The 27982-nt window shown below is 36.7% G+C and overlaps 1 protein-coding gene across 1 annotated transcript; it reads right to left on the reverse strand.

The window, feature by feature from the left end:
- Window position 1: 1 nt before the first annotated feature.
- On the reverse strand, window positions 2-27969 carry LOC145233339 (uncharacterized). The gene is made up of 35 exons (XM_080098049.1): window positions 27901-27969; window positions 26847-27014; window positions 25228-25469; window positions 24847-24974; window positions 22811-22923; window positions 21585-21643; window positions 19417-19550; window positions 18916-19000; window positions 18342-18583; window positions 16530-16656; window positions 15791-16102; window positions 14807-14974; window positions 14373-14427; window positions 13950-14017; window positions 13594-13747; window positions 12878-13099; window positions 12242-12324; window positions 11572-11660; window positions 11199-11306; window positions 10704-10758; window positions 10551-10633; window positions 10060-10172; window positions 9647-9806; window positions 8882-9050; window positions 8478-8586; window positions 7798-7933; window positions 7136-7336; window positions 6237-6377; window positions 4103-4273; window positions 3924-4029; window positions 3515-3747; window positions 3269-3386; window positions 2330-2445; window positions 1862-1974; window positions 2-1222 (listed from the first exon to the last, which is right to left on the reverse strand). The coding sequence occupies exons 2-35, from the start codon at window positions 26875-26877 to the stop codon at window positions 1107-1109; spliced, it is 4560 nt and encodes a 1519-aa protein (XP_079954175.1). The 5' UTR covers window positions 26878-27014; window positions 27901-27969; the 3' UTR covers window positions 2-1106.
- Window positions 27970-27982: the final 13 nt, after the last annotated feature.

Raw genomic sequence — 27982 nt, forward strand, 5'->3', positions numbered from 1 at the left:
CTTTTAAGCGACAGACACAGTGCTTTAATTGGTCACGTGATTTGCAGCGCCGATAAAGAATAGGAAAACGAAAAAAAAACAGGTAAAAAAGAACAATAACACCAGATTCCCGCCACAAAAAGCACCTGATGATGTCACAAACAAATGTGACGTCATCACACATAGTAGCACCGAACAATTATGCAAGTCTTATGACGTAATATTTGAACAGTACCCGATTATGACGTGATAGCGAGATCGCAGCTCCACACAGTAACATGAAATAGTTGGATGAAATTTCAAGTGGAAATATTTTCTTTACATTCAAACGGGTTTGCTAACGAGCTTTGTGCGTTCAACCATGACACTTCGAAGCTATAATCGTAATTGAATCTTAAAGCTGGAATCACATAGTCCGTTGCTTGGTGGATGAAGACTAAAAAGCCCTATAGCAACAGATGTAAGTTCAGAAAAAACACTTCGGTTATTACAGTCTAAAAAATAGTTTTTATTGCTTGACCACACGAAGCTCGTTCCCAAACCCGCTTCATGCGTGCAAGACGAACATGAAGGACTGACCGGTTCCACACTTTCAGTGACGGGGCTCACAGAAAATGTTGCAACTGCGCGCGCTAAACAATTATTGCTTTCATGCGATCACCAGTCTATGACGACCACGTGGTTTTGAGGAGAAATTAGGTGGGAAAATCGTTGCGTAAATTTTTAAAATTGAGTAAACAAACACAGTTTCACAGTTGGGAAAGTACCGTCAGCCAGCAACAAGTACCTAACTATGATGAAAGTTGTTTTTAATTTTCGATTATTTACTTAGTTAAATGCGAAATTAAGTTTTGCTTTTTGAAACTACTAGTTGATTTAGCTAAGCTGAACACAGCAACCGTAATCAGCATGAGATAATATCATTAAATATTGACAAAAGCTTGGTTGTGTTTGCATTTAAGGCATAATGTATAGGAAATGATTTGATGCCGAAACCATCAGCCACCTGCAAAGCGCGATCGATTGCAAGCAAAATCACAGGACAAAATCTAAAACTGGGGTTTCTGAAGGGTAATGGTGCTTTACCGGACAAATAGGGGGTTAAAAGGGGGATCCACCGTAAGGGGTTAGTATCGTAGGGGGCTGTTGTTGGAAGGCAACCACAAGACTTTGGTGTGTTCGTGGGAAACCACCTTGGCAACTTTCCCCGCAACCGTAGGGGAAGTCCCGCCGTTGATACAAACTGAAAAGAAGAAAAAAAATGTCGAGTCACATTTTGATGCAAAGAAAAATCTTGCGGCAAAACCTTAAGACTTCTTTACAAAGATTTTCTACACAATTTGTTGTCAGAATTGTTTTACGCTAAACCAGTCAAAACAAACGTTCTTCAGATTTCTACGCAAATCGCTGTTTACCATAACAACCAGACGCCAACTTTTAAGCACCAACAAACTGAACAGCGACCGAATTTGGGAAAAATCCCACAAAACGATTGCTGACATGGTGGATGATACCAAACAACGTGCAATTCAAAATTAAAACCTCTCCATTCACAAAAGCTCGTAAAGCTGTAGACAGCACCGAGCCATAACCTAGTTCAGGTTTAAATCATAGTGAGCCAAGCTAATTGCAGGCGTTGTACTGAATTAAGCCGGTCTCCCAACATTCCCATATCGCAAGGCACAGAAAAGAAAAATCTAGGAGCTTGGGAGACATGCTTGATTTAGTACTAGGCGTTCAATGGACTTGGCGTACTTTGATTTAATTTAAATATATGAGTAGGCCGTGATCACTGGTCTACATGACGCTATAGGGCTGATCCCAGTTATGAATGTGTTCATTTTAGTAGAGAAATATCCAACATATGTAAATTCTACTTTACCTGTTCCGTAATAAGTCGACATTAGTTTGCGTTCCACAATATTTGACTTTTCCATGATTTCCTTGCATTGTTTTCCCGATAGTTTTTCCCGATACAATCGATCCTGGCTTTCCCTGGACAACAAGTTTCAGTTAAGAATTGTTGTTGAGTTTTAATTAAAGTCTGCAGCAAAATATTTTAATAAAAGTAACAAAAATGAGGACTTACAAAAATATAGAAAACATCACTAAACTGTCAAAAACAAAAGACACCAGTTTGTGTAATAACCGACACAAAGGGTAAAAAACAAGAAAAAAACGAATAAAATTAAAATAAAGACAGAAAAATGTGTTACAAACATAAAAATTACAAAAATATGATATATTTTTGGCATTGAGTTGTTTCATTTTAGTATTTGGAGTTTGAATAAGAAAACAGGTTACGTTGAAAATTATCACAGTATTTTGACAGACAAAATGCAAAGCCTACTTTATTTTCTTTGAAGATTGATATTTGATGAAAATAATGATTGGGTAAATTTGCATTTTGTGAAGCCGATCAATCGCATCAACTGAAAGTTCCAACAATACGTGGCGATCAGGAAACTGAAAAAGTAAGAAAATGATTTGGCAAATAACACTTTTATCATAAACGACCAATTCCCCGAACGCCTGAGAAAAATGCACATCACTTTTGCGTCTATTTGGGCCGTTCCGTTTTTTATTACACAGATAAATTGTGTTTGTTTAAATCCTTCCAAGCAAAACACGTTTAAACAAAACAAAATGTCTGCATCCTATAATTGGTGTGCTTATTTTAACATGTTTCGCATAATTTATTGGACTAAACAACAATAATATTTCAACCGAATTAGGAAAAGCATAGGTGATATCGAGTAAAACGTATTCATTTTTATTAAAACAGACGTTTCGACAAAACTATTGTCATCATCAGTGTAAAATGTAACTCTACGTCGCTGGCAATTTGCTTTTTATTAAAGCTATTATTCAAGTCCGTGTCTTGTGTACATAGGTGATATGTTTTATATGAAAGCCAAAATCGTACTACAACCAAGTTCCAAAAATTTTCATTTAGTCACAAACGAAATACGCAATATCTATTGAACTGCATAAGGATGCATAAAGCACAACCATAGCCATAAAAAACGTCCGCTTAATTGCTTAGATAAGTAAATTGGTTACTACTGCATTCCAGTGTTTCTCAATCTTTATTACCCCAGGGCGCACATATAAAGTACTTAAAATTTTAATAATGAAATATCAATACCTTTATGTAAAAGAATCATCTCATAAAAACTACAGGTTTCGTAATCCTGGGGCGCACCGTATGAAAACCCACTGCTATATTTACTTCATCTGACTCTAATTACAGGAACAACATTTAGTTAACCTAAAACCCGTTCCTCACCTGAGACATGGTTCGCCGCAAAATATCACCAGTAAGTGCAAGCGTCTCTCCCATCTCAAACCGAGTTGAAATGATCTCGCTCTCGTGATCCTCGCTTCGCATTTGCTCGTTCGAACACCTACGTCAGTGATGACGTCATTAACACGAAGGGTAAGCCCCGGGTTTTAAAATTAGAGGATACAAGTTGAGGAGCATTTTTTTCGCGGCTTCGCTAACAACCTTAAAGCAATGAGGCGTGAAACTCACTTGACAAACTGGGAGGGGTGATCACGTGCCAACCTCTCCACGACTCCAACACTGTGAGGCCCGAACACGATAACTGGCCGCCTGGTGTCGCTGTTGTGCTTCTCCACGACCTGGTACGCCACCGTGTGGTCACTTCCGGGTTCCGCCGCCGATTCTATTGACGTTTCCGAAACTGATTTGTTCAGGTGAACGTCTCCGCTCGACCGTGACGACGTGCGATGCGGCTTTCGACGCTGTGTGACGTCATAAACAAGGTAAATTTTAATTGTTTGAACGTACAATCCCCCAACCAAAACCGTTTAATTCTATTCTTTTTATAAAATGATAGTACTATGACGTCACAGGGCTTCGATTCCACTGTTGTTTGGTTTTGCTAAATTGCAAAAACTATTCTTGACATTGAACTGACCTTGAAAAAGCTTCTCCGCCCGGAACCACTCAAGCGTTTCCCCGAGTTACTTCCGGTAGTCGAAGTGACGTCATCAATCACAAGTGACGAGTTGTCTTTCTCCACACTATGACGTAACAATTGATAACGACATGTGCCAATCGTAGCAGCGCGATAAAAACAAACAAATTAGAACTTACGCGAGTTTGCTCGGAATTCGACCTCTGGTTGACCTTTCACCTTGCTCATCGACCAGCCACGCCACCCAGTGACCGATTGTGTAGTCAGGAAAAGTATTTTCGACCAATAGAATCGAGTTACGTTTGAATCGTAGAGCGTTGTCCCGTTCCGACATGTGATCGAACAAAGCCCTGAAATTCAATACTTGCTGTGAATCAAGTAACAATATACACGGATCTGTTCATAAGTTAAATGATAAAATAAACAGCCCAAATAGAAGTAAAAAGCGACGTGCTTTATTGTTCAAACGTTTCGGCAAATGCTCTTGCCATTATCAGTGATATGAAGGACCACATTATTTACACCCGTTTGTATCCACTTGAGTCATATTAACGATTGATAAAAAAGGTGCAAAACAAGCGCTGCGTAAAAACAATAGATAGAAAGGTGCGCAGAAACGTTTGATTAATAAAACGTCGTTTTTTAAGTCAATTCGGGTCGTTATTTTCCTCATTATATAATGAAGCAGAATATATACGCCTTGGTCAGGGATCGCTTTACAAGCTATAGGTAATTTATTTAGAAAATCATAAAAAAGTGAAATTGTCGGAGGCGCAGTGCAAAACAAATAGTCTCTAAAATATGACACAATTTATTTGTTTTAAACGGTTACAAAGATTTTTTGTTCAATGTTTTACAAAGATTTTTTTGTTCAAAGGAGCCGCCCCTCCTGCCCTATATATTCCTATGTATAGTTTAAAAAAAACATACATTCTAAATATTTTCGAAGCCTGGAGGTCGTTTATTGAATTAAAAACCCGAAAGCTGCATCAAGCGGGTTGAAGCCCAAACTTTAAACAGTCAACTGAGTAAGAAAGGTAAATAAATTTAAGTGGGATATCTTGCAAGATTAAGTGAAGTAACAGGAAGACAGAAATGCAGAAGATATTGTGTTGGTAGGCATAACAATTGTCGTAGATGGTGGCTGTAAATTAAAATCAGGTACTTGATTTATATTTAAACGTTCCACAATCGCTTATTGTTACAAACCTTCCGAAAACGTACCTAAGATGCTTTGCATGTTGAAGTTAAGAAAACGATTTAATTTTTAAAAGCTAAGAAAATTCATTATTCTTCAAGAACATTCAAACTCTGAGTAATCTTGAAGAAAACCTAATTTGGCTTGAAGAAAATTGAAAGAAAAAATAAAGACTTTATTTCTTCAAGAAAACTCAAACGTCTTTTCTCAAGAAATATTCAAGACGTTATTTCCCAAGTAGTGCGTCAAGTTCTTAAGAAGTAAGAAAGTGAATTTGAATTTAATCTTGGAGAACAATTAAAGGACGTTTTATTTCTTTGGACTTACAATTTCTGCCAATGTGCTTTATCTCAATCCAGCAAGTAAGCGATGGTTAGGACAAGCTGAGACTTAAGACAGAAAGCGAAGTTTCTTTAAATTCTCTTTTCTTAATTTTGCAAAATAGATTTGAAAATCGTTTTTTAAAATTTATCCAACAACACAACAGCTTTAGCTTTTCAGATACTGGCGATGTTTACGTAAGCAAAATGCATTTTTGTTGTTGAACAATATTATACAGAGACTGATGTTTAGGTTTTTTTCTGATATTTACTGCAGTCACTAATTATTGACCCTGAATCGTCGCAGTCTTTCTGCATCACTTGCAACCACCGTTTATTTGCCGCATTCTTTTTGTATTATAAAGTGACCTCCCTGTGCGTTATCTTGGGCCATATTAAACCGGGGCAAGTGTTCTTATGTGTAGGCCGCGCGGCCTTTACAATCCGGAAGTCACGGAACACAAGAACTCACATCAGACAAAGGTTGCTAATTATCGATAGGTGGCGTAAAGGGCAAAGTTATTTAAATATATCAGTAAAACAGGGTTAATGTTATGAACTTATTTGAAGGTTAACTTTTAAATGAGTTTTAACTTAGATGGGCAAAGTTTTAATTTTATTTTATTTTGAAACCTCACCCCAACCCTAATAGCCCTGATATTGCATTTTACGCCCTCCACTGATTTAGTAATTTTTTTTAAATGTGAGTTCTCAAGCTTGTCGATTTTCCTCATATGATTTACACACAAGTTCAGCAAAACACTTTCGTCGAGCCATGCCCCCTGCCACACCCACCTAACGTAGAAGTGATCTCCAGGAGTTGCGTAAATCTGTTTGTATTTGTTCGGTTCATACATGACGCACAATGACGCGCTCTTGGTAGCTTGTGACGTCATAATCGAAGCGCCCTCCAGTGTCGTGTTTTCAAACCGAACGCTAAACAAAAAAAAACAATTTTTTAAAATAAATTTTGCACATTTTGGATAGCTTCTTAAGACTGTGTCTAATAATAAAATTAAACTTCGGGCTAAAAATTTTAAAATACATCTTTTGTTGCATAACATAAAAAAATCAGTCTTACAATTTTAGATTATAAACGTAGAATATTTTTAAATGTGCTGAAAACGTTCGCCCAACAAAATATTACTTTTTAGCAAACATAGAGCTATTGTATAAACTATATAAGACATGTTTGTGGCGAAATTTTGTGGGCCAGGGCTTTAGGTCGTAAATAACACTAAAAGCGCGCTGTACAAAATTGGGAAAACGACAAAAAAAGCGAGCGACAACGTGATGAGAACTTTATTACTAAAACTGCATTTGCCAGAAGAGCTTTGTTTCTTTTTTATATCCATAAAAACTGACATCCAACCGAAGAACTGATTGAGTTTGCAGGGCCAGAATATTTATGATAAGTTTGTGTTTCTATGAGTCGCTTAAACCAGGGGTTGGCAACTTTTTTTTGCACTTCGTTTTAAAACTTGAATTTTACCGCGGACCGTTCTTTCTTTAACATTTGTTACTCCTCATATAAGTTAAACATTTGGCAGCCGAATGCAAGGATTGCGTTGTATCAAGCATTTAACCTGAAAAAGTATACACCCCGTTAACGAACTCCTCACTGACCGGAACCGGGCCGATAGTTGCCGCCCGTACACTGGCCCCACACGCAAATCACTAAATCGTTTTCCCACCTGTTAAACTCGATGATACGATCTCCAACTTTGAGGTCACTCGCACTTGGTGTTAACGTGTCCTCGTTTGATTGGACAGAAGCAACGTAAATCCCGTAAGCGTTCCCGCCCACAAGTTTCACGTGACCACATCCACCACTTAGAAACACGTACCTCGGTTCACTCAAGCGTTGCGAGCGCAACGTTTCCTCCACGTGAGGGCTGCAGAGAGCGGATTTTATTAATTTGGGGTAAAGCAAAGTAAAATTTTCGGTTTTAAATCGGACTACAAAAATGAAGTTTATCCCCAGAAAGATTCGCAATTAAAACGAACATAAACTGGGACCAGCCTTGAAGCGTCGATGCAGACCAGCGATCACGGCATACTCATATATAAATCATATTACGCCAGGCCCATTGAAAGCGTTGATACCAAATCAAGCCGGTCAACCATTTGGCATTACGCTTTCAATGACTCTGGCATACTGTGACCAACTAAAACGAATATAGGGTAGAAGTTAGATAAGGTCAATTGACAAGTTTAAATTTACAAGAAAAAAACACTGCAAAGAAGCGAATTCACAGCACACAAATGGAAGATAAATCTATCATTTTTTCATTAATATTTACACGAACACATGTTTTTCACAAAACAACACACAGCCACTTGAGGGCGCCCTCACCTTGCACGTGGCGTCGCATCAGGTGTGATTGTTCCCTCCTCTCGCTCATCCACTATAAGCTGAGGCACGTCACGCATGGCCGGTTGCGCCACACCGAGCGTGTTGGTCAGATTGTTTTCGATGCTTTGCTTGTATTCTGTGAAAGTTTGAACGAAATCTATGTTTCATAAATAACTAATTCGAGTCTTGTGATTCAAAGCCTGCAAGAAACTGTGCAATCTAGTCTGCGGAGGGATTCGAACCCACAACATAATGTACAACAGTTGAGTACGTTTCATGCCTCTCAGATTCAAAGTTATCAGATTTTACCAAAAAACGGAATAAACATATCAACGTAGTCGCTACAGGCCTGTGCCTTGCTAACAAACTGTATTTCGTTTACAAATGTTGAGATTTGAAAGTGGAAAAGTGGCAATGATGAAGTCATGAGCCGAGTCAAGAAGTCGAGTCATCCGGAGAAAATTTTAGAAAAATATTAGCAAGTCAAACAAGTAAATGTAAAAACGTGTCCGGATTAACCGATGTTTACTGTACATGGGATATATATATTTCGCCCAAATGACATCTTAATTTCTTATTCAAATTGATTTTTTCACATAAACAGTGATCGTAAATACTACACAGCCACGTGTTACCTGTTTTGGGGCGTGGTACTGTTCAGTTATTACACAAGTACTCACTTTCAGGGTTGTACTGCGCCAGTATCTTGATGTTGTCTCCAGTCTGTGTCTGACTCATAATAACCCGAGCTTGTTCCTCCCTCGCATTGCGAAGGTTGATCCCGTTGTACTGCGCAGAAAATAAAAACATTAAAACATTGAAATGCGTTTTTGAGACCTATATGTGAACAACTGGGTCAACATTTGCAGAATAATTTCAGGCACTTATCCAACAATCAGGTAGGAAATTCGAATACATTTAAACGAAAAAGTAGAAAATTTGCCGCTTTGGACAAAACAAAAAACAACAACAAACAAACGGTTGTAATCAACTAAAAACGCGTTCAAATAAATTGCTGTCCAAAGTTTGTCAGGAAATCCGCTTTAATCGTGCAAAATGTAACACGTGCAACATAACGACCCACCTCCAGTAGTTGGTCTCCGTATTCTAGGCCAGCTTTAGCAGCCAAGCTATGCTCAGTAACACGTGACACGTATATCCCACTGTTATCACCACTTTTCACAATTGAAATCCCGATCGGTTCGCTTCCCTTGATCATACTCACATATCGGGCGTCGGTCCCTGGTGGAAGTCTGCATTGAAAATATACGGGATTGGAAATTTTGGTGCAGGAAAAAGTAGCTGTTTTGTTTATGGGTTCAGCCCCGAAGCATATAACCAGACTAGGGCATGCTCGTATATAAATCATAGCACGCCAGGGCTATTAATTACCGGCGGAATACTAAATCAAGCCAATCTCCAATGCATTCCTATATTCCAGCAGTTCTTATCCTTTTTGGTGTAATTTCTCTCAAAATCGTTGACCAAGTTCGAATTTTTCCTGTGGTATTGTTTGTGATGATGTTTTGTACCGTACATTAAATACAATGATTTCGAAAAAACAACAAAAAAACAATAACTTTGTGACCAAAAAATTAGATTCGCGACTTTATACATTCGTGAAAAAACTAAAACTTCAATTTAGACGCAAATGACTTGCACAATTTCCTCTAAATGTACATTATTTCCCATCGGTTAAGAACCACTACTGTATGGCAAGGCGTAGGCTAGAGAAAACCTACCCTGTGGTGGGATTCGAACCCACGATAGGATGCGACTTACTATATGGTTTGTATCCATTATATGTTGGACAATAAATAGAAACAGCAAGGTACAAGTTGTGACATACTTTCTACTTCTCGTTGAGAGACCGGATTCGACCGATAATGAGCTCATAGAGGCGTCCGTTTGTGACGTAGATCTGCTACTTCCGGTTGCGACTGCGCTTGAATCCGGGGAGGGTTGGAAAAGTAGGGGGGTGCTGCGGTCCGATGATATTGTGATTGAACCTGGGAATGTTAGATATGGAATTATGAGTCTGTCGACTCAGTGCTGTCATCATCAGTGCAATAAAGTCTTCACCATACAAAACTCCCCACTCGTTTTGGGCTAATTTTAACTCCATATAGAATGTTAGTCGAAAACCTAATATTTTTCACTGGAATAGACACAACACTCTTTCCTAAAAGTACAAAACTCGGAACAGTTTACGGCAAGACACAAAATACGTAGGAATATCAAACTATGTACCCAACAACCCACCTATCTCGGAAGGTCTGTGTCCGACCGACGCATCTGAGGGCATTCGTATTCTCTTGTGCATATCGATAGTTCGGGATCGGTTCACGTGACTCGAAGAAACACTTATCGTTCGACTGAAATATAAGAATAAGTGCGTGATAACCACAAGGGTCCGTGTGTTTGTGCAAGAGCTACAACATGAGCCAGTCAAGGCTTTTTCTTATTTTTTTAATATTTCGCATTATCGTTGTTTTTTTTCGACCATTCGCGTTCCCAAAGATTCTGTTTTATACCCACAAACAAATCCACGTTATTGAGTAACATCGCCTAGCAATGGACTACGACTATACAACGAGATTAGAAAATAAGCGAACAGTTAAAAATCATTTTTAATGCCTACTTAAAGCTTATAAAACGTTCTCCAATATTATTTTGTTGTTAAAAATATTTCCTATAGCATCGTTAATGTGGGTTTCGAACCTTCAACTACTCGACTAACTGTGACGTCATACCTGCCATTCGATGGTCTTGGAAGGGAATAAGCGTTTCGAGATCGAGCTGTTTGTGGCGTCACTATACTGGCTGACGACATGCTCTGTGACGTAATAGTCAATTAGTGACGTTATAATAGGTGACAATGAGATGTAGAATTAGGTGATTGTTACCTTTTGTGAAGATGCCTCGGGATAGCTCTGTTGGCGGTTGTACGAAAATTTTGGTCTGTTAACAAATAAAGAAGAAATTAAACTTTATAAGTTATAAACGATTGTATAAACAAACCAGCGAAGCGTACAACACATTTAATTAGGATACCGATAACGTATTTTTTTTCAGGCAAAAATATATGTATGTATGCTCTAGATTAAAAAACAGATGCTTCGTAACACACAATCTTGATGCGGGTATCGGTTGGAAAGAGTATTTCTTTATCACCTACACAAACATGTTTAACATATTTACTGGCTTGAAAATTTAAAACGGTTACTGCGTTATGTCGACCCCAAAACAATGGCCAATACCAAACTTTTGTAATTTGTAAGCAAGAAACAGGCTAAACAAAAACTACTGATGTATATGTGTATTTTTACAACGAAACCGCGTTATTGTTTAATTTTAACGGCACGTTAGCGATAAAACTGGTCTTTATTATGTATCCGCACCTTTCAGATGAAGGAGTAACGGGTAGTTGAATATCAGGACTTGTCGATACGCTTGGACGACTCCCATGACTCGATTCAATGCTTTTAGGGTGGTCACGGTTCGACGACCTGCACAAAGATGAAATTATTTTCAAGCCACAAAACATTTAAATCGCTACAAAGTACATTGCATGCTTTCGCCAACTAAGAGGTTGTTTACCATAAAGGTTTTTCACATATTCTTGGAGTAGAAATAGTAATACTAGTTAAAGGATCTGTCTATAAAAGTTGACCACATCTAAGCAAAATGTAATACGAACCAAGTTATTAGTTTCAGCATAAAAGTTAAAACAAAAGAACAGTTGTCAGTTTACCACAACAGTGTTTCACATACTTTTCGGTGTTGTCAGTGTTTCCCGTATCTTTCCAGTGGTTTGGAGCAACAATGTTGTTATTATTGATATTGACAGCAGTGTAGAAAATCTGCAAATATCATAATGTTAGTCAACCAATACGAGTATATAATACAGTCACTGGGAATATGTCTTGGAAATAAGGTATTTACATAATACAGGCAATCAGTACAGGACATCATTTGCTTTATTTTGCCAAACGAACATTATTCAACGTGTACAGCACAAGCCAATACCGTCGATCTTTCGTCACCAGCTGCACCGATGAGACCTATGTGTCGGAACAGTGTGCAATGTCTGCAGCTTATCATTTATTATCTTGGGGGTTTTATAATTTAACTTGGGATTTTATAAAATACAGTTTGAACATTAGTAAAAGAAAAATATGCACAAGCTTGCGAAAGAAACGACTTCGGAAATCACATTTAACTTGTCTCTGTACAAAATTACAAACGCAGTTCGTTCGCTATCGAATATTATTTCACCGATGGTAACAATAGTTTTGTCGAAACATTTTCAAGGGTTACGTTGTAGGCGGTTCAAATTCTGCTACAGCCGGTTTGAACATTAACAGTTACGTAATGTGAATAAAATCCATGGAGTGAAACGTCTACGACACTTACAATACACAAGTGGCCACGTGGCACTTACTGATTGGCTGGGTCCCATAGGGGCGGATTGTGGGCGTTTCATCCTGCCCTTCCCGTGAGTCCGACTTGACCGAATTGGAACAACTGAAAAATATGTTATTTTGTAAAATCTACTTGTGGTGGCGTCCATGTCTCGACGTTTTGGCCAATTAGCTGTGTAGATCAAATTTCACATATGTAATACATCCGGTATTTGTGTGTGAAAAGGTGAAAAGTCTTTTTCATTTGAAACAAATGAGGGGGTAATAAGGTCCAAAAGTTCTGTTTTATTAAATGACAATTTTAGATTTTTAGATAAGATCTGCCCCTTTAATAGTAGACATCCTATGTTCACGATTACTGATTTTATGTGGATTTTTTTGCGATTAATGATGCCCACGTGGGTGAAATATATATCGTATAACACTATTTGTTGACTGATTCTGATTCAGAAGCACTGTTGCTTCGTCAATTATTCTTAATGGATCAATAAGTAAGTGCTTTCAAAGTATTTTGTGACAAATTTAATTCATACTATACTTAAAATTGTAACAAGTCGAGTTTGGGTTTAAACATTTTGCAATTTCCACCAAATCTAACTCATTTCCTACGTTGGGGTTTTTGAAACTTTTGACAGAGTTCATCATAGAAATCTTACCGGGTTGCGACACGACGCTAGGTGGCGACGAAGGGACGCGCACGTGATCATGGAAATCTGAGTCACCGGAAGTGGGAGTAGCTGGCGTCATGCTTGGCTGACCGCGAATTGCGGTCGGTGGAGTGTGACCGGCACTGTTGCCGCTAGGTGGGGTGAAGGTGTTGAAGTTTATTTGGGGGCGGGGACGCGGTTTGGGAGTGAAAACTGAAAGACGACCCTGTCCTAAAAATAAAATGATTTGTTAGTTTCTTGCATTGTTGCTTGATGATTTCAAAGTTTGATTGGAACTGACAAACGATTGTCGAAACGTCATGCTTCACAGAAATATATTATTTTGTCTGTTTTGAAGTTTTTTAACCGTAAAATGGCCTATGTTTTCTCATAGTTTTTAGGAAACAGAAACGCATAGATCCCTTCATATCTTTTGCGTATAGTTTGCAAATTAGACATAATACAATAAAACTTGGTATGTCTGAAACCCACAAATAGCTCCATGGCGAAAAATATCTGGTGGTACAAGTCTTAATAAAATGGTCTGATTCAGGCCTGACGCTACACTTGGCCTCAATTTGTGCCGTAATTTCCTTTGCAGCATAAATAAAATTTATTATAAGAAGGGGAAGGAAAAAAACACAATCGACAGTCTTTTAAGTTTGTCTGGAGGTAATTAATCCGTCGTCCGCGAGGTTTACAATTGTCATAAACACGTGACCCACCTCCACCGCCGCCGTTTCCCGCCAAAACATTCGTCAGCGACTGACTGTCCAAGCGCGGCCACGTGCCTCTGTTGCTCCCTCCAGTGGACGATGTATCGGTGCTGCTTTTGTTTCGGTTTTTGCGTGTCCATGGAAACCGTGACGAGCTCGGTTTCTGGATTAAACGATAAATTTTGGGGATATACTTAAAAAAAACATAAGTTTACGAGCAAACAATTTGCAAAGAAATTGTTAAATAATATTTTTTTTCATTTTTTTTTCACAACAACAACCTACTAATGAAATTTTACTTCCGGGACTTTTTCAAAAACCGCCATAACACAGGAGTTTTATAATGTTTGTGACGTCATACTGACCTTGTTCTTCCGCATTTTTACCGGTGCTTTATTGGTTGGATGTGATGACGTGTAATCAGATTTGTTGCCTTGTGAAAAAAATAAAAATTACAGATAGCACAAAAGCACAATATATATATCAGGTAAAAGTTCAGTTTTTTTTCGCTTTTATTTGTGTCTATAAGATCACGCAGCTTTAATCATTTAATTCAAAGAAGAAAGTTTTGTGCAAACGTTAAATCAAGAAGAGCATGGGATTGGTTTGCGAATATTATTAGGCCTATTCAAGCGTAATACTGAACCAAGTTCAACAACTAACCGTTCTTATGCGGCAAGGCATAGGCTGGAAAAACTGATTAATTACTATTTATTCATTTTCAGCTGACGAGTTTAATTAAACATTGACAAACATACACAAATGCTATTTTTAATTTAATTTCCTACCATGTTTGTAGTCAGGACTTCGTTCGTTTGAACGTGGACTCAAATCTCCAGGCGACTGAAATAAACAAAAATTAAAATTCAGACAACTTCGTTGCAAGAAATAGAAATTTAATAAAAGGAGTTTTTAGGTTAATCCAAAAACTGTAGCAGTTTGTTTTAAAAAGGTGCAGAAATTTAAAAAATAAAATCATATTTCAAAAAGTTGATGGGTGCTGGTTTATAATGAAGCTACTTTTAAAGTCATAATTGAAACTGTTTTCCATCCAACAATGCAAAAACTTTATTTCGTGAACAAAGTCGATTTGTGGCTCATCACATAATACAACAAGTCCGAATCTTTTGCCCACACAGAATGTTTCGTACAGTTTGCAAACCAGTGCCATAAGATTTAAGCTGTCAGTTTGCAGCATAATATTCCCAACAATTTTTGTCACCTTTTCATCAAACTCCCACTCTTCCCTTCTCCCCTGTTTATGCGATAAACCGTAGCCGTTCTCCAATTGGTCGATCATGTTGTCATGACTACCGACGTGCTCGTGAACCGTGAAACTGCGCTCCAACTTCAATTCGCAAACGTCATTCTGACTCAGCATTTCGTTGACCTGCGAGATATGGGGTTGGAAATTAAGTTGAGGTAACACATATATAAAGCGGATGAAGTGAACATGTCGAAATGTTGATCTACTTATGCTTGTGTGAATTAGGAGATTAAAGTTGTGTGAAACAAACGATACTCAGAGCATTGTACATGAAGTAAGCTCTTAATGCAAATTTTAATGGGTTATAAACTTGATGTTGGGAACGCTTTCATTTTCAAGATTTTATATTTCTGAAGCTCCATATTACAAAAATGTAAAGATGTTTGTTTCTGGTTGAATAATTACACTTGACTGTTTCAGTTGTAGAACTGTCACAATACACATTCTGGCAAAACGTGAGAAGCTGAGTGTCTTGCAAAAAAAAATCAACTGCTTTGACCAAAGCTGCGGTCATGACCAACAATTAAAATCGACTGAAAGTTAATGTCTGAAAGACAACCAAAACCAAAGAAATTGGAATCTTTTTACAGATGACTTTACCCTCACAAAATAGATCTTTGTATTACCCTGATAAAAAACGCAAATAGAACGGTAAGTAGAACGGACACTATTAACACACTATTTAAGAAATTGAAACATCCCCAATCCAAGCTTGTACTCCAGCAATTTGTTTTAATTCAGTGTTTTTAAACTTCACTTTTTTACTTTTTGCTTTTTTGTTGATGTTTTATCCTGTGGTTTTGTAGAAAGTGAAGACGCCATTAAGGCGAAATATTATATCCCACAGTATTCATCGACAATTTCATCACTCAAAATATTTTGCGTTCTAGCCCATGTAAGCTTAACTGGCCTACACACAATCAACCACCAGTAACACACCTGATATATAGTTTTCTCCGCAACAGAAACATTATTGACAGCGAGAAGTCGATCCCCGTTCAAAATTCCGTCGCATATCGAATTTTTCACGAACGGACACATCTCCACTGTTACGTCACGTTGTCGTGGCAACTGACGCACGAAGCGACGCTGACGAAGGGCGACATCTTGTGATAAACCGTCCCAGTCTCCGGCGTCAATTGCTGAGTCATGACTGTGCGTGTTTCCATTATGAGTCAGCTCGATTCGCGTCTGCATCTCACGTAATTCACCCAGGATCTTGTTTTTCGTTTCCTTTGTTGAATCGTGCTCCTGCCAATTATGACGTCATAAGAATTGATATTCTTTAGCGAATAAACCCAGCATAATAAACCGTTTTTCAGTTGCCCAAAAAATGTAGTATAGTATGTATAAACTGAACTAGAGCAGATAACAAAAAACACAATATGTTAAGGTCAAATAACATTAAAAAAGACTTTATGAAAAAAAAATGTTAGCGTTGACCGAACCAATGCAAATAGGTTTTACAATGGGGAAAAACAAAATGAACAATTGAAAGAAAATCTGAATGTTTTAGCTGTAACGGGCTTATGTTGTTAAAACCTAAAATATTAAAACCGAAATAAGACATTTTCAGGCTGTTACTCCCAACAAACTGGAGCGTCGTTGGATGGCTACACTGGCCAATACGGCTTTTATGTAAAAATATGGTAGGTTTAAAACTAACAACCCCTCCCACCTTAACAGCCTCTTCTAATCGTTTCACCAATCTTTCGCGTTCTTCCTTTATGATGTCACAATTCTTTCTGCTTTCTTCAAGTTCAATTCCAAGTTTGTCTCGTTCCGAAAATGCAAGTTTGCGCCACCTAGCGATAAAATACAATTTGAAGATTCGTGAAAAAGGCCACTACAGAAAACAAACAATGGACCGAACAGCTTGGTGCATATAGTAGACCTGAGTAAAACTCAATACATTCAATGTAGGATATGTTTATTAACATCAAAACTATGGATAACATTGCACAAAGTTTATTTACAATTTTATGCACACAAAATGGTAATTTGAAAGTTTTTAATTTTTAAAAAAACTTTAGATTGAGTGTTAAAATCCTTTGTTGATTACCAAGAAAGTATTTTAACAATAAGATCTACTTCAGCAGCTGACAACAGTGCCTGGGTTTTTTGGAACTGTACAATCGAAAAATGCTAAACAAAAATTCCCACACAAAAGCATTGAAGTCGGAGTAAATGTAAAACCGTAAGAAATAACAACAGGTCCCCCAAAAATCCCAGAAATGTTTTCCACAAACTAAACAGTAATCTTTTTTGCCAATCCCACTCCAGCAGGTCTTTAAAGAAAGTTAATTACCTCCCCCTTCAACTTGGTACAAGTCAGTAGATGGCTAGTGTGTTTGTACAACCCTTGAAAACCTTTCAACAAAATCTTAGCTGGGATTTGTGTATTGCTCGACCTCTTCAAGCTTAAGGACTTTCCTCTGTTGTGGAAACTGATCAACAACCAAAGTCAAGTATTGCCTCAAAATATCGATTAAGTTGTTGACAACAAAAGTCGGCTTTAAATCCACTCAAGAATCACCAAAACAAGATTTTAAAGGTTTCTGGATGTGAAGTTTAACATGTGGTGTATAACAAAGCAATGTTAAACTATTTAGAAAAAGTGGTCATAAATGCTTCAAGGCGGATCCCAGTTATGATTGAATGTATATCTTAACCAGGGTTGCCATACCGTCCTTATTTCTAAGATTTGTCCTTATTTTGAAGGGCAATGTCTCAGAAAAATGTATTGTCCTTATTTCTAAGAAATGTCCTTATTTTTGACTGTAGTCCTTCTTTTGTCTTATTTTCAACAATTACTAGTCAAATCCCTGCCACAAGTAAAAGTAAACCTAGACCTGAGCAGTCGTGAGATGCACAAAGTATTTTCTACGAACAAGGAGTTGTTGGAACAGATTGTTTCTGGCAAAAAATATGGCATGGCTCGTTTAAACGCGAAAAATTATTTAAAACGTTTGTTTCGTTTCGAATGGAAACTGATTTTTTCCGTTGTCCTTATTTTCGACTACGTGTCGATGGCAACCCTGATCTTAACTGATACTGGCCGAACTGACGATCCCCTACTACGAAGCTGACATGTTCGGCATACGAGGCAGGCAACGGTGCTTGTGATTCGACTTTCGGCGGATTCTCCACTAAGCCTGTGTAGCTCAGTTGGTAAATCGCGAGTTCCATAAAGATTCCTGTGGTGGGTTCGAATCCCACCATAGGCTAGATTTTTCTAGCCTACGCCTTGCCATATGGTGGTGAATGCTGGGTGACCGGCTGATTCGGTACACACCTTTAATAGGCCTGGCGTACTGTGATTTATTTAGAAGTCTTTCAATATTGTTGCTAATAATAAGATTTACCTAATCGCATACTCTACCGTCTACATGGTGACTTCCATACCCACACCTTATAAAACCTTTAAAGAACCCAAACCAGTTAAAGTTTTAAATAAAACCAATTTCCTCAAATTTATAAATTACCCCACCTAGTGGCAGCTTCAGCTTCGCTTCGTGCCTCTATCAGCTCTTGTTTAGTGATCTCCAGTTTAGCACGGAGCGCCTCCTTCTCCCGTGACGTCAGTTCGATCGTTTCCATGGCGATCTCGTGAGCTTTTCGTGCATTGTAAGCTTCCTGGAGTTGAACTTCTTTCTCCAGCAAGGCTTGCTTACGCTCACACTGAGCCACGTAAAGTTCTTGTTTCAATCCACTAATGTCCACTGATGATGTCTGAATGGATGTGAACATATTAAAATTTCCAAAATTTCGAAAGTTATTACTGATGTCAGAAATAACTTTTAGTTTTCAGAGTCTGTGGGTCAACTGGGTTCAAAAATGGTCTGGACTAATGTGGGACAATTACCTATTAATTATTTGTTCCTAAAACCACCTACTCTTGACCAAATTGAAAAGCAAACCCACATTAGTAAAAGAAGTGGCACAAATATGCCCAAAACAAAACTAAAAATGTTTTTTTACAAGATAGCTGTTATTTACATGCACTTAACATGTGGTTTGGGTTCAAACATGTTTATAAGTTGTGACGGTTGAAAACCACTTACAGATCCTCGTTGAAGTGACAAAAGTTGATTCTTGGTTGTCTCCAACTCTTCTTGAAATTTCTGCTTCTCCAAAATCGAATGTTTCCTAAAAAGAACAGAACACTGTAACATTCAGTTTTGCAATGAAAAACTGGATAAATGATTTGAAAGGTTTGTCTAAATTTACTAAATTACCAAAAATATTTAACCTAAGTGTAGGGTTACAACACTACCTCAGTTAATCTCAGCATGTATGGTTAGAAAAAAAATGTCGGGATTATGTGGAGATTCGGATTAACAAATGTAGATTAGTCCAAGCCTAATCACATTACAAATCATTTGTACCTCAAGTTTTATCAGAGGCAAAGATCCGGATTAACCGAATCCCAGTATAACCAAGGTTTATTGTAATTCTTAAAAGCTAAAGGTCTGGTTGCATAAACAAAACATTGCCACAAAAACAATCAACAAGTTTTTGTGGGTAAGTGGCAACATTCATAATTTTCCATTTGTTCAACTTACAGTTCAGTTTCTTTTTCACTTAAATCATCCTGCAGCTTGTTCATATCTTGGTGGACGCTATCCCTCTCACTCATCACAAGTGCATATTCACGCTTGTATTTTGTTCTTTCATCACGAACTCGTGCAAGATCTTTCTGCAAATTAACAATCGCATCGATACAAGTACATTACTAGAAGAGTGGCTTTCTGATATACTTCCATTTTATATATTCTATACGATATTTACCAATTTACTATACACATCATTTGATCTACACATATGATTGTTTTTGTAAACAAAAACAAATGGGTCCCCACACGCGCGTTTGTGCAGATTTACAGTAAACAAATGTTGCGGTGATTTTTAGATTCTTAAGGACAAATTTTTAGAAAGCATTAACCCAACAAAAAAAATTGTTCGTATTCTTTTTGCACTCTTATTGTCATATAATTACAAAAACATTAAAAAACGTAACAAATACTTTAATCTAATCTCTTGCTTTGACCCAGATATTGTCGTCCAAGGTCGGATTTTCAACACATTTTTTTTTAGAAAGCTGTAACAGTTGTGTTACAGACACTTTAAATTAAAAAGCAATTTGCTACAAGTGTGTACATAACAAATTGTTTTTCATTTAACTTTGTTTCGCAAAACGAGTACCATTGACCTGTAGTAACCTCTCAGTGTGCACACGCCAAACGACTGTTTGACTTTTGACACCGTTTTCAATAGCACGCCGTCCTTGGTGTTCAACAATACTGTTAAGCCTAATTTATACATGAGTATTGACTCCTAAATTGATTGTCAAAAAAACGCTACGTTATGACGAAAGAAAGGTCTGAACTATGTTTGTAATACCTACTAGTTGACCTTAAGTAACCCGTGATCATGCGGCGGCCAACCTGACAACGAGCATTTAAAAAAACATTTATTTGGCATAAAAGTCAAGTTAACTTTTTCATCTTTACTTCGATTAACAAAGTTTTGCTTGACATATACAAAACCGAAGCACGGTTATTAGGTTTAAATCACGTCATAGGTGTAAAACCTTCGCCAAAACTAAAAACGTGAGTGATAACTTAATAAAATGACATAGCATTGCTGTGCACAACAGCTGATTTCTAATCACTGAAACGACGTCTCGTAAAACGTCTGTCCGACGTCAAGCTGAGCCCTCCCGCTATCGTAAACCAGTGAGTTACTTTCTTGGTACTTCTGCCTACAGTGTCTTTCTTGACCAAACGAGCGTTAGACACATTTACGTTTCGGGGGCCTGTGGGTGAACCGCTGGGTCATTCGGGGTCAAACTTCTAGAGAATCAAGTTCAGATTGATAACTAAGATATGTCCAAATTCGAATAAATTTGAAGCACTTTTTCTTTACCAAACCAGCATTACAAACCAGCGTTAAAAAATGTACGTTTAGGGGGCCTGTGGGTGAACCGCTGGGTCAATCGGGGTCAAACTTCAGGTGGACCAAGTTTGGATTAATATCTAACATGTGTCCTAATTTCAATAAATTTGAAGCACTTTTTCTTGACCAAACCAGCGTTACAAACCAGCGTTAAAAATTTTACGTTTCGGGGGCCTGTGGGTGAACCGCTGGGTCATTTGGGGTCAAACTTCAGGTGGACCAAGTTTGGATTAATATCTAACATATGTCCAAATTTCAATAATTTTCAAGCACTTTTTCTTGACCAAACGGGTCTCACAAGCCAGCGTTAGACAGAAAAAAGAAAAAAAAAACGGACAAAAACAATATGTGTCCCCTTCAGGGAAGGGGACCCATAATAACTTCGGAGGCAATATAATGAACACAAATTCATTTTATGGCATATGTCATTTAATTGCATATTGTTCAGAAATTCAAACTGTAGTCATTGGTTAAATTAGTGGTTCCCAACTTTTAACAGCGAATTCCTCTCTTAACATCTCAAAACATTTTTATCCCTTTCTAATATACTACATAGTAGAGGATAAACCATATAAAGATCATTTAAAATTGGGTCTTTTATCAACTTCACAGGTTATATTCCAAGAGATTAAGTGCCTATTTACCACTTGTAAAAGCAAATTTCTCGCTGGTTGGTCACCACTGGGTTAAATCATCAATTGCATAAAATAGCTTGGCAAATGAGTTATGCATTTAACCAGATTGGTCAGTATTCTAACAATTAAGTTTCACAAACCTGAAGTGATTCCATTCGCTCGTTCATAAGTTCTAGTTGCCGAATCATTGATTCTTTATCTGTGCATAAAAGTAGCAACAGCGTTTACAGTAGGAACAAAAATGATGCTAATTACCCCTTTGCTTGCTACAGTAATTAGGTACATTTATTTCGTTGAGGACATAATAAACTGTGTATGGACATTTTGTTTGTTGTTTGTTTCATTTTTATCCTCAGTACTTGGACATCACTTTAGTGTGTCATGTTAACAATAAGTCTGTGGCAAACTGTATGTTTTGTTACAAGTCCGTTGAACCATCTTTTATCTCATTTTTTCGTTTATTAGAGTTGGTGATTTAAATTTGTTTCAACTGGGTTGACACAATGCCACTTAAGTTTTTTGGTTGGGGAATAACAATTAGCCAAGGCTAGATTATAACCCACAACCAACACATGCTTTTAAATCTTTTACTCCATGATCCACCTGAATTTTTATTCAAGAAGATTTTCACATGTGCACACAATCAAATCTGATTTTATCATGTGCACACCCCACCACAGGCGTTGATTCCCGGGGCGGCAGGGTGGCGTGCCTCCCCACTAAAAATCTCCGGGGTGGCAGCCATTATATAATAGCTATGCTGCCACCCCAGAAAATGCCTGGCCGTATTTATATCCGTGCATTACAAATATGCGTTTTTTGCAATGGTCTGAATATTTCGAGCATGTGCAAAGCAAGCTACCCGAAATTCTCTTCGCTTCAGCGATTTTCACCAAGTTTGCTCCTCCAGAGCAAGCCTGAACAAGACTTATGACGTAACAATGGCAATTTTCACGTTTTTATGTATTCTTGATGTTAATTGGCAGTTGGGGTTTGTATTGTTAAATAGAGTGTTCCATTTCGCGTGGGAAATATAATTGCAGCGGCCACCAATGTACACTTTTCCTGCTAGTAACCATTACGCTGCTGTGATTTTCATCACTAATGCATTGTAACATTATAACTCCCCAACAAGAAGGGCGATTTGTGACGTGACTTTTATAGGTGTTACAGCCATGTTAAACAAGGTTGCGTGTCTGCGAACTGCCATATACAAACCGTAACATGTAACATAGTGTGGTTTGATTACATAAGGAACCACTCAATCAAATTTTGCCACCCCACAAAAGAAAATTTATGCTAAAAAATTGCAGTCATTCGTAAAATAATAGCTTACACCTATGTGCAGTATATGACAGAATTCTACCTGGATTTTGCATTGTTACGTTCTCCAGTTGTTTCTGTATTTTCGATCGAGATTCACTTTCTTCAGCAAACTTCCTTCGTAACTCTTCATGTGATGAACTCAACTGTTCGTATCTGACAACAAAGTTTTAATTGAAAGAGAGGCACTGATTAAACACAAACCTATTAGTTGTAGTATTTTCAGGCAAATAGAGAAAGCCAAAATTGCAGTATAAAGTAGTCAACTTGGATATACATAAAAAATAAATAAATAAATAAATAAAAACTTTTTTGACAGTTTAGTTAAAAATTTACAAAAAACACCATGAAAAAGTGAATTTACTCATAATTCTTTCTGGGTGATTTTTGGATATTTCTTTCAAAAACTGTTAAATTGCAACCAATATTTATGTTAATTTATGTTTAACTCTAAAATAGTAGTAAAAGCAACCTGTAAAAAAATCTATGTGCGTGAGTTAAGTAGTTTGAACAAGGGAAGGTCAAACAGGGATTAAACTGAAATACAAAAGCTTAACCGAACATTTATTATTCGAGTAAGGTGAAGTGGTACTTATTCAATCATTAACAATACTTGTCGATATAACTACATCCCAATACATGAAATTAAACCTTTATATCACTTAACTACAGTCTACAGTATAGTGATTCATGGTTAAATTGTGTAATTGAAATCATAAATACATTGTTCACAAACAAAACACTAAAAAAATACAATGTCTTCATGTTCACAATATACTTTTTTTGTTTTTCAGAAGACAGGTGCACCTATAGTTTAGAAAAAATATGAATGGTCCAAAGTAAAATGAGACAAGAAATTATGGAAGGTTTTTAAGAATATTTGCAACTAACTATTAAACAGCACAAACTATTTGTACATCTGTAAACAACATTAGTTATTAGCAGTATACAATGCTTTTTAAATGTCTTTTTTTAGTCCACTAAATTATTTCAAATTTAAATTCAGGGTAAAAACTACTTGAAAACACAAAAATCATTTTAAAGAAAAATGTCTTTCACATCATAAATTTTATGATCAATTTGCATTAAAATATGCTTTAAAAACAACAAAACACTATATATATTTTAATCAAGTCTGTACACATATTTAAGCGAATGACAAAAACAGTTTTATTCAGCAGAATCAAGGAAAATCATTTTTGAAAGACTAAAGTCCATGAACCTGAGCTGAACCTGTATAACTTGACGCCACTGTGTTGGACGAAAACCAAAGCATATTTACCTAGGGGCTCACAATATGTCCGACCAAGCCTTACTCGTGATAATTATTAATACTTGGCCAATATTTAACAAGGCAAGCTCCTATGCAACCTTTATTCAGTTACTCCGTTGAGCCTTTTCTTTCACAAAACCAAAATAAAGCTTTCTAGGGACTTTGTTAATATTTTACTTTTCCGAAAACTTTTCATATATATATGTGAGAAGCATAAAAAACACAGCAAACAGTTTATTGCCAAAAAACATTGAAATGAACTGCTACATAGCTAACTTAAAACTGACATTATTAAAACACAAAATTAAATTGATTCAACAACGTACAATTAAGAAATCTTTGTTGAACTATGATTACCTTGCATGATTATGTTAAATACAAAATTATTTTTGCCTTATTATAGCACTAACATCAACAAAATATTTTTGGACCCTCAAGCAATCAAAATGGTTGAGCTCACACCATAAAACCAAGGTTCTGCAGTACAATCTTTTTAACACTGAACTGTTTACCAATGCATGTATGGGTCTATCTAAATCTATGTATGCGACCACATTTTCATGTGATAAAACATTTAAACTGACCATAACCACACATGAACTGACAGTGTGGGCATTAAACCCTTATGACTTTGAGCAAATAAACTTAAGCCAATAAAATCTCTTGTAATCTTATTTCAAAAAAAATAGTAAACAACTTAATCTCGCAGTAAGAATAAAAAAATACAAAACAGTTTCATGAGTGCATAACCTTTCATGTCAAACATGTTGACCGAAAACTCAGAATAAATAAAAACTGCTTCGAACCTTTGCAGGATTGTCTCATACATCTGTGTGATAATTTGACCTCCACCTCCAACCAACGACCTTCTTCGCATCATCGCCAATTCTTGTTGGTCGCTCTGACTTTGTCGCAGAAATGCTTCAGTTTCAGCCTGCACAGTTTTGCACCAAGTTACGAAATTCAAAATCTGTCTTATATCTATAATGTCCACAATGGTTCATATGGAATTGGTAGGCACAAAATTATATGCATGTAGTGTTCTTAAATGTTTAATATTGTTTGCCAACAAACAATTTGCAAAGTATAAGTAAAACTGTATGAGAATATTTAATCACAAAACCTTGGAATCAGCATGTTATCCATACAAAGTGTGGCAGGCAACAGTTTTTTAATAATTTTCTCACCTTGAACTCAGTGAGCTTGTTGTCGGCGGCAACCACCTTCTCTTGCATTTTCTTCAACTCGCTTTCGATCAAATTTCTGTCACTTAACGTACTTTGATGTTTTACCGTCAGGTCGGCCAGCTCCATCTCCTTCTGTTGAACGGTTTGTTGTAAAGCTGCCAATTCTGTTTGGAACTGGTTCTGGGAATACACTTGCTCTCCGAAGCTCAGCAAATCACCATTTTCCCCACTGGTTAAGTTACCTACAACATAACACATTGTATCTCAATTGATAAAACTGTTCAACAATACATTATTGTAGTTGCTTGAAAACCCACCTTCACCATTTGAACTTTTATTCATCTATAAAATTAAGTTTGTAAGTAGACAAGTTTCATTTTAAAAATAAACTGTTGATATTCTACATAAAATATATATAGTTGATATTTTGTAATAAAGTCAAACATATTCGCACAAAAAACGTGTCTTTTCTCTGGTTTAATTTAACATTTTAGAATCCTGACCACAAACAATAATCGTGAACAAACCAGTTTTATCCCCAACGCAAACACAGCTTAGCAGGAGCGAGGAATGATGAATCATCAAATTAAACTTAGACGACTAAACTGACTCTGACTGTAAAATAAAACTAAGTGGAAAACTACCATGTTAAAATTAGAGAAACCCCCCAAGCAAAAAATATATACTTAACACATTGTACGTTTCTGTTTGCAATGTACATTTGGAAACCTGCTTCTAATACTTTTATTTTAACTTAAACTGGCCTTTCTAAATCAAAATCTAAAAAACAACTTCCTTTTTTTATTTCAAGATCTTTTGTGCACCATAATAATCTTTTTGGTAACAAATTTTACTTTGTCAATTGGTTACAGACTGCACACCCAATTGGTACATGGAAAAACAAATGATTTATTAGAGAGAGAGCAAGTTTTAGACTGCACAACTGATCATCACATGTGCTAGACCGTCTGAACAGTCTGTGCGACAGCTCTTCAACGTGCACTTGAACAAGCGAACTAGTGCCAGTACAGGAGCACACGTTCAGGCCTCGGCTCGAGAGCAAACACAAACATTGCCTGTGTACTTCAAAACCTTACGTCACAATTTGGAAGTTTCCATCAGTAAGTTAATATTGTACAACTGATTTTTATAACCTGCACATAGCAGTTTAGTTGCCTAAGATCACTAGTTATTTGTATATAAACCAGTATTAAACAGCAAGTAACGATTCTTTCTCGCAAAAAAAGCTATACTAAGACCTGGCTATGTAACCACATGAAGCTGATGCAATATACAAATCATACTGTTACTGACTAAAACACAAGCATAACTGTCAAGTAGCCCCATTATTCGGTAATAATACATAAGATTTAACAGAACACATGTATTGTTTGTCAATGGTTTGTTTGTTTCAAAGTTGTTTTATTAAAAAAACACACAAGGGCAACAAACCAACCAACCATTACACAAGCTAGGCCAGCAGCATAATGAACTTCTGAAAATCATGGAAATGAATAAACCTGTGTTGACTTTGGCAGGGTAGTGTTTTTGATTTGCCTTTAGCCAAGCGATATTATATGAGTTACAATGGTTGGCAAACAAGGTTGAAATTTACTTACTGCTCTCCTCTGTACTTGGGGTTGTACTCATTTTTTTCCTTCAACAAAACCAAAGCACAATGTTGTAGTTCAATATTGTTTCCAATAAAAACTTTTCACAGGTTTTTCCATCACATCTCCAGTAAAATCGTTTTAGACAGAAAACATAAACATTGACTCCCTATTCACCTGCATATACACAATTTTGACTCACTTCATGTCATAACAAATATTTGATAAATTTAATCAAAAACCACATCACCTTTCCTTAAAAAAACAAAACGGTACTTGTTATGGTCAATTGGTATATAATAGAAATTTGTATTATTTTACTAACAGAGACAGTTGATTATGAAGTTTATTGAGTGTGCATTAAACTTTATTTGAAAGAATCAAAATGGAAATCTCAAAATCAGTGTCACTGGGAAAGTTATAGCCATTAAATAAGTCTGTTAAACAAACACAAGTAAACTTTACACACTGACTGTATAAGTTGCAGCACAATGGATGTAATACCATTTCACTACATCAAGCAGCCATAAAAGTTTAGATTAAACTAACAGTCTATTTTTGACACATTACAACATTTTCTATCAGTTTTACACCAGTGCCATTTGGCAAAAGGCCAAAAAGCTTACACCTATAAAACAATCATGGTTTGGCCTAGCGATATCAAGTAACTTATTGTGTCTGATGTTGAAAGGGTGAAAGTAGGTGAATGATTTATGTGTGACACCACTAACATGAAGTGAAAACGCAAGCATAACCATTTAACTTGCCCAATAGATATGTTGTTATAAAAAGAAACTAAAACTATTTTCATGTACTGACTAAAAATATATAACACACAAAAAATGATCAAACTGACACCTTTAAATTTAACTTCTGTAATGTTTGAAATATTGGAGCAAGTGTTTCACAATCAGCTTGATTTGGTAAGTTGCTCCTTGCAATTTAAGCTATAAAATACCTTTGCACAAATCTTTTAAGCCAAATCTTATTGATCAAGAGGCTTTTGCATATTTTTAAATTATTTCCAATACTAATTCAGGAAAGTATTAAAAGTATTACCAACCTTTAACAACTTCCCTTATGACAATTAAAACTGAACCATTAAAAACAAATAACCTTTTTTGGAAACAGTTTTTATCACACAC

This window comes from Phallusia mammillata, chromosome 6 (genome assembly GCF_965637545.1).
Source record: "Phallusia mammillata chromosome 6, kaPhaMamm4.hap1.1, whole genome shotgun sequence".
Classification (NCBI taxonomy): Eukaryota; Metazoa; Chordata; class Ascidiacea; order Phlebobranchia; family Ascidiidae; genus Phallusia; species Phallusia mammillata.

Coding starts and splice junctions, on each gene's coding strand:
- LOC145233339 (XM_080098049.1), bottom strand. CDS start 26,877: ATGAGTACAACCCCAAGTACAGAGGAGAGCA. Junction 16,657..18,341: donor GAAGCTGAAGCTGCCACTAG/GTGGGGTAATTT, acceptor TTTTATCGCTAG/GTGGCGCAAACTTGCATTTT. Junction 11,661..12,241: donor CTATGGGACCCAGCCAATCA/GTAAGTGCCACG, acceptor TGATATTTGCAG/ATTTTCTACACTGCTGTCAA.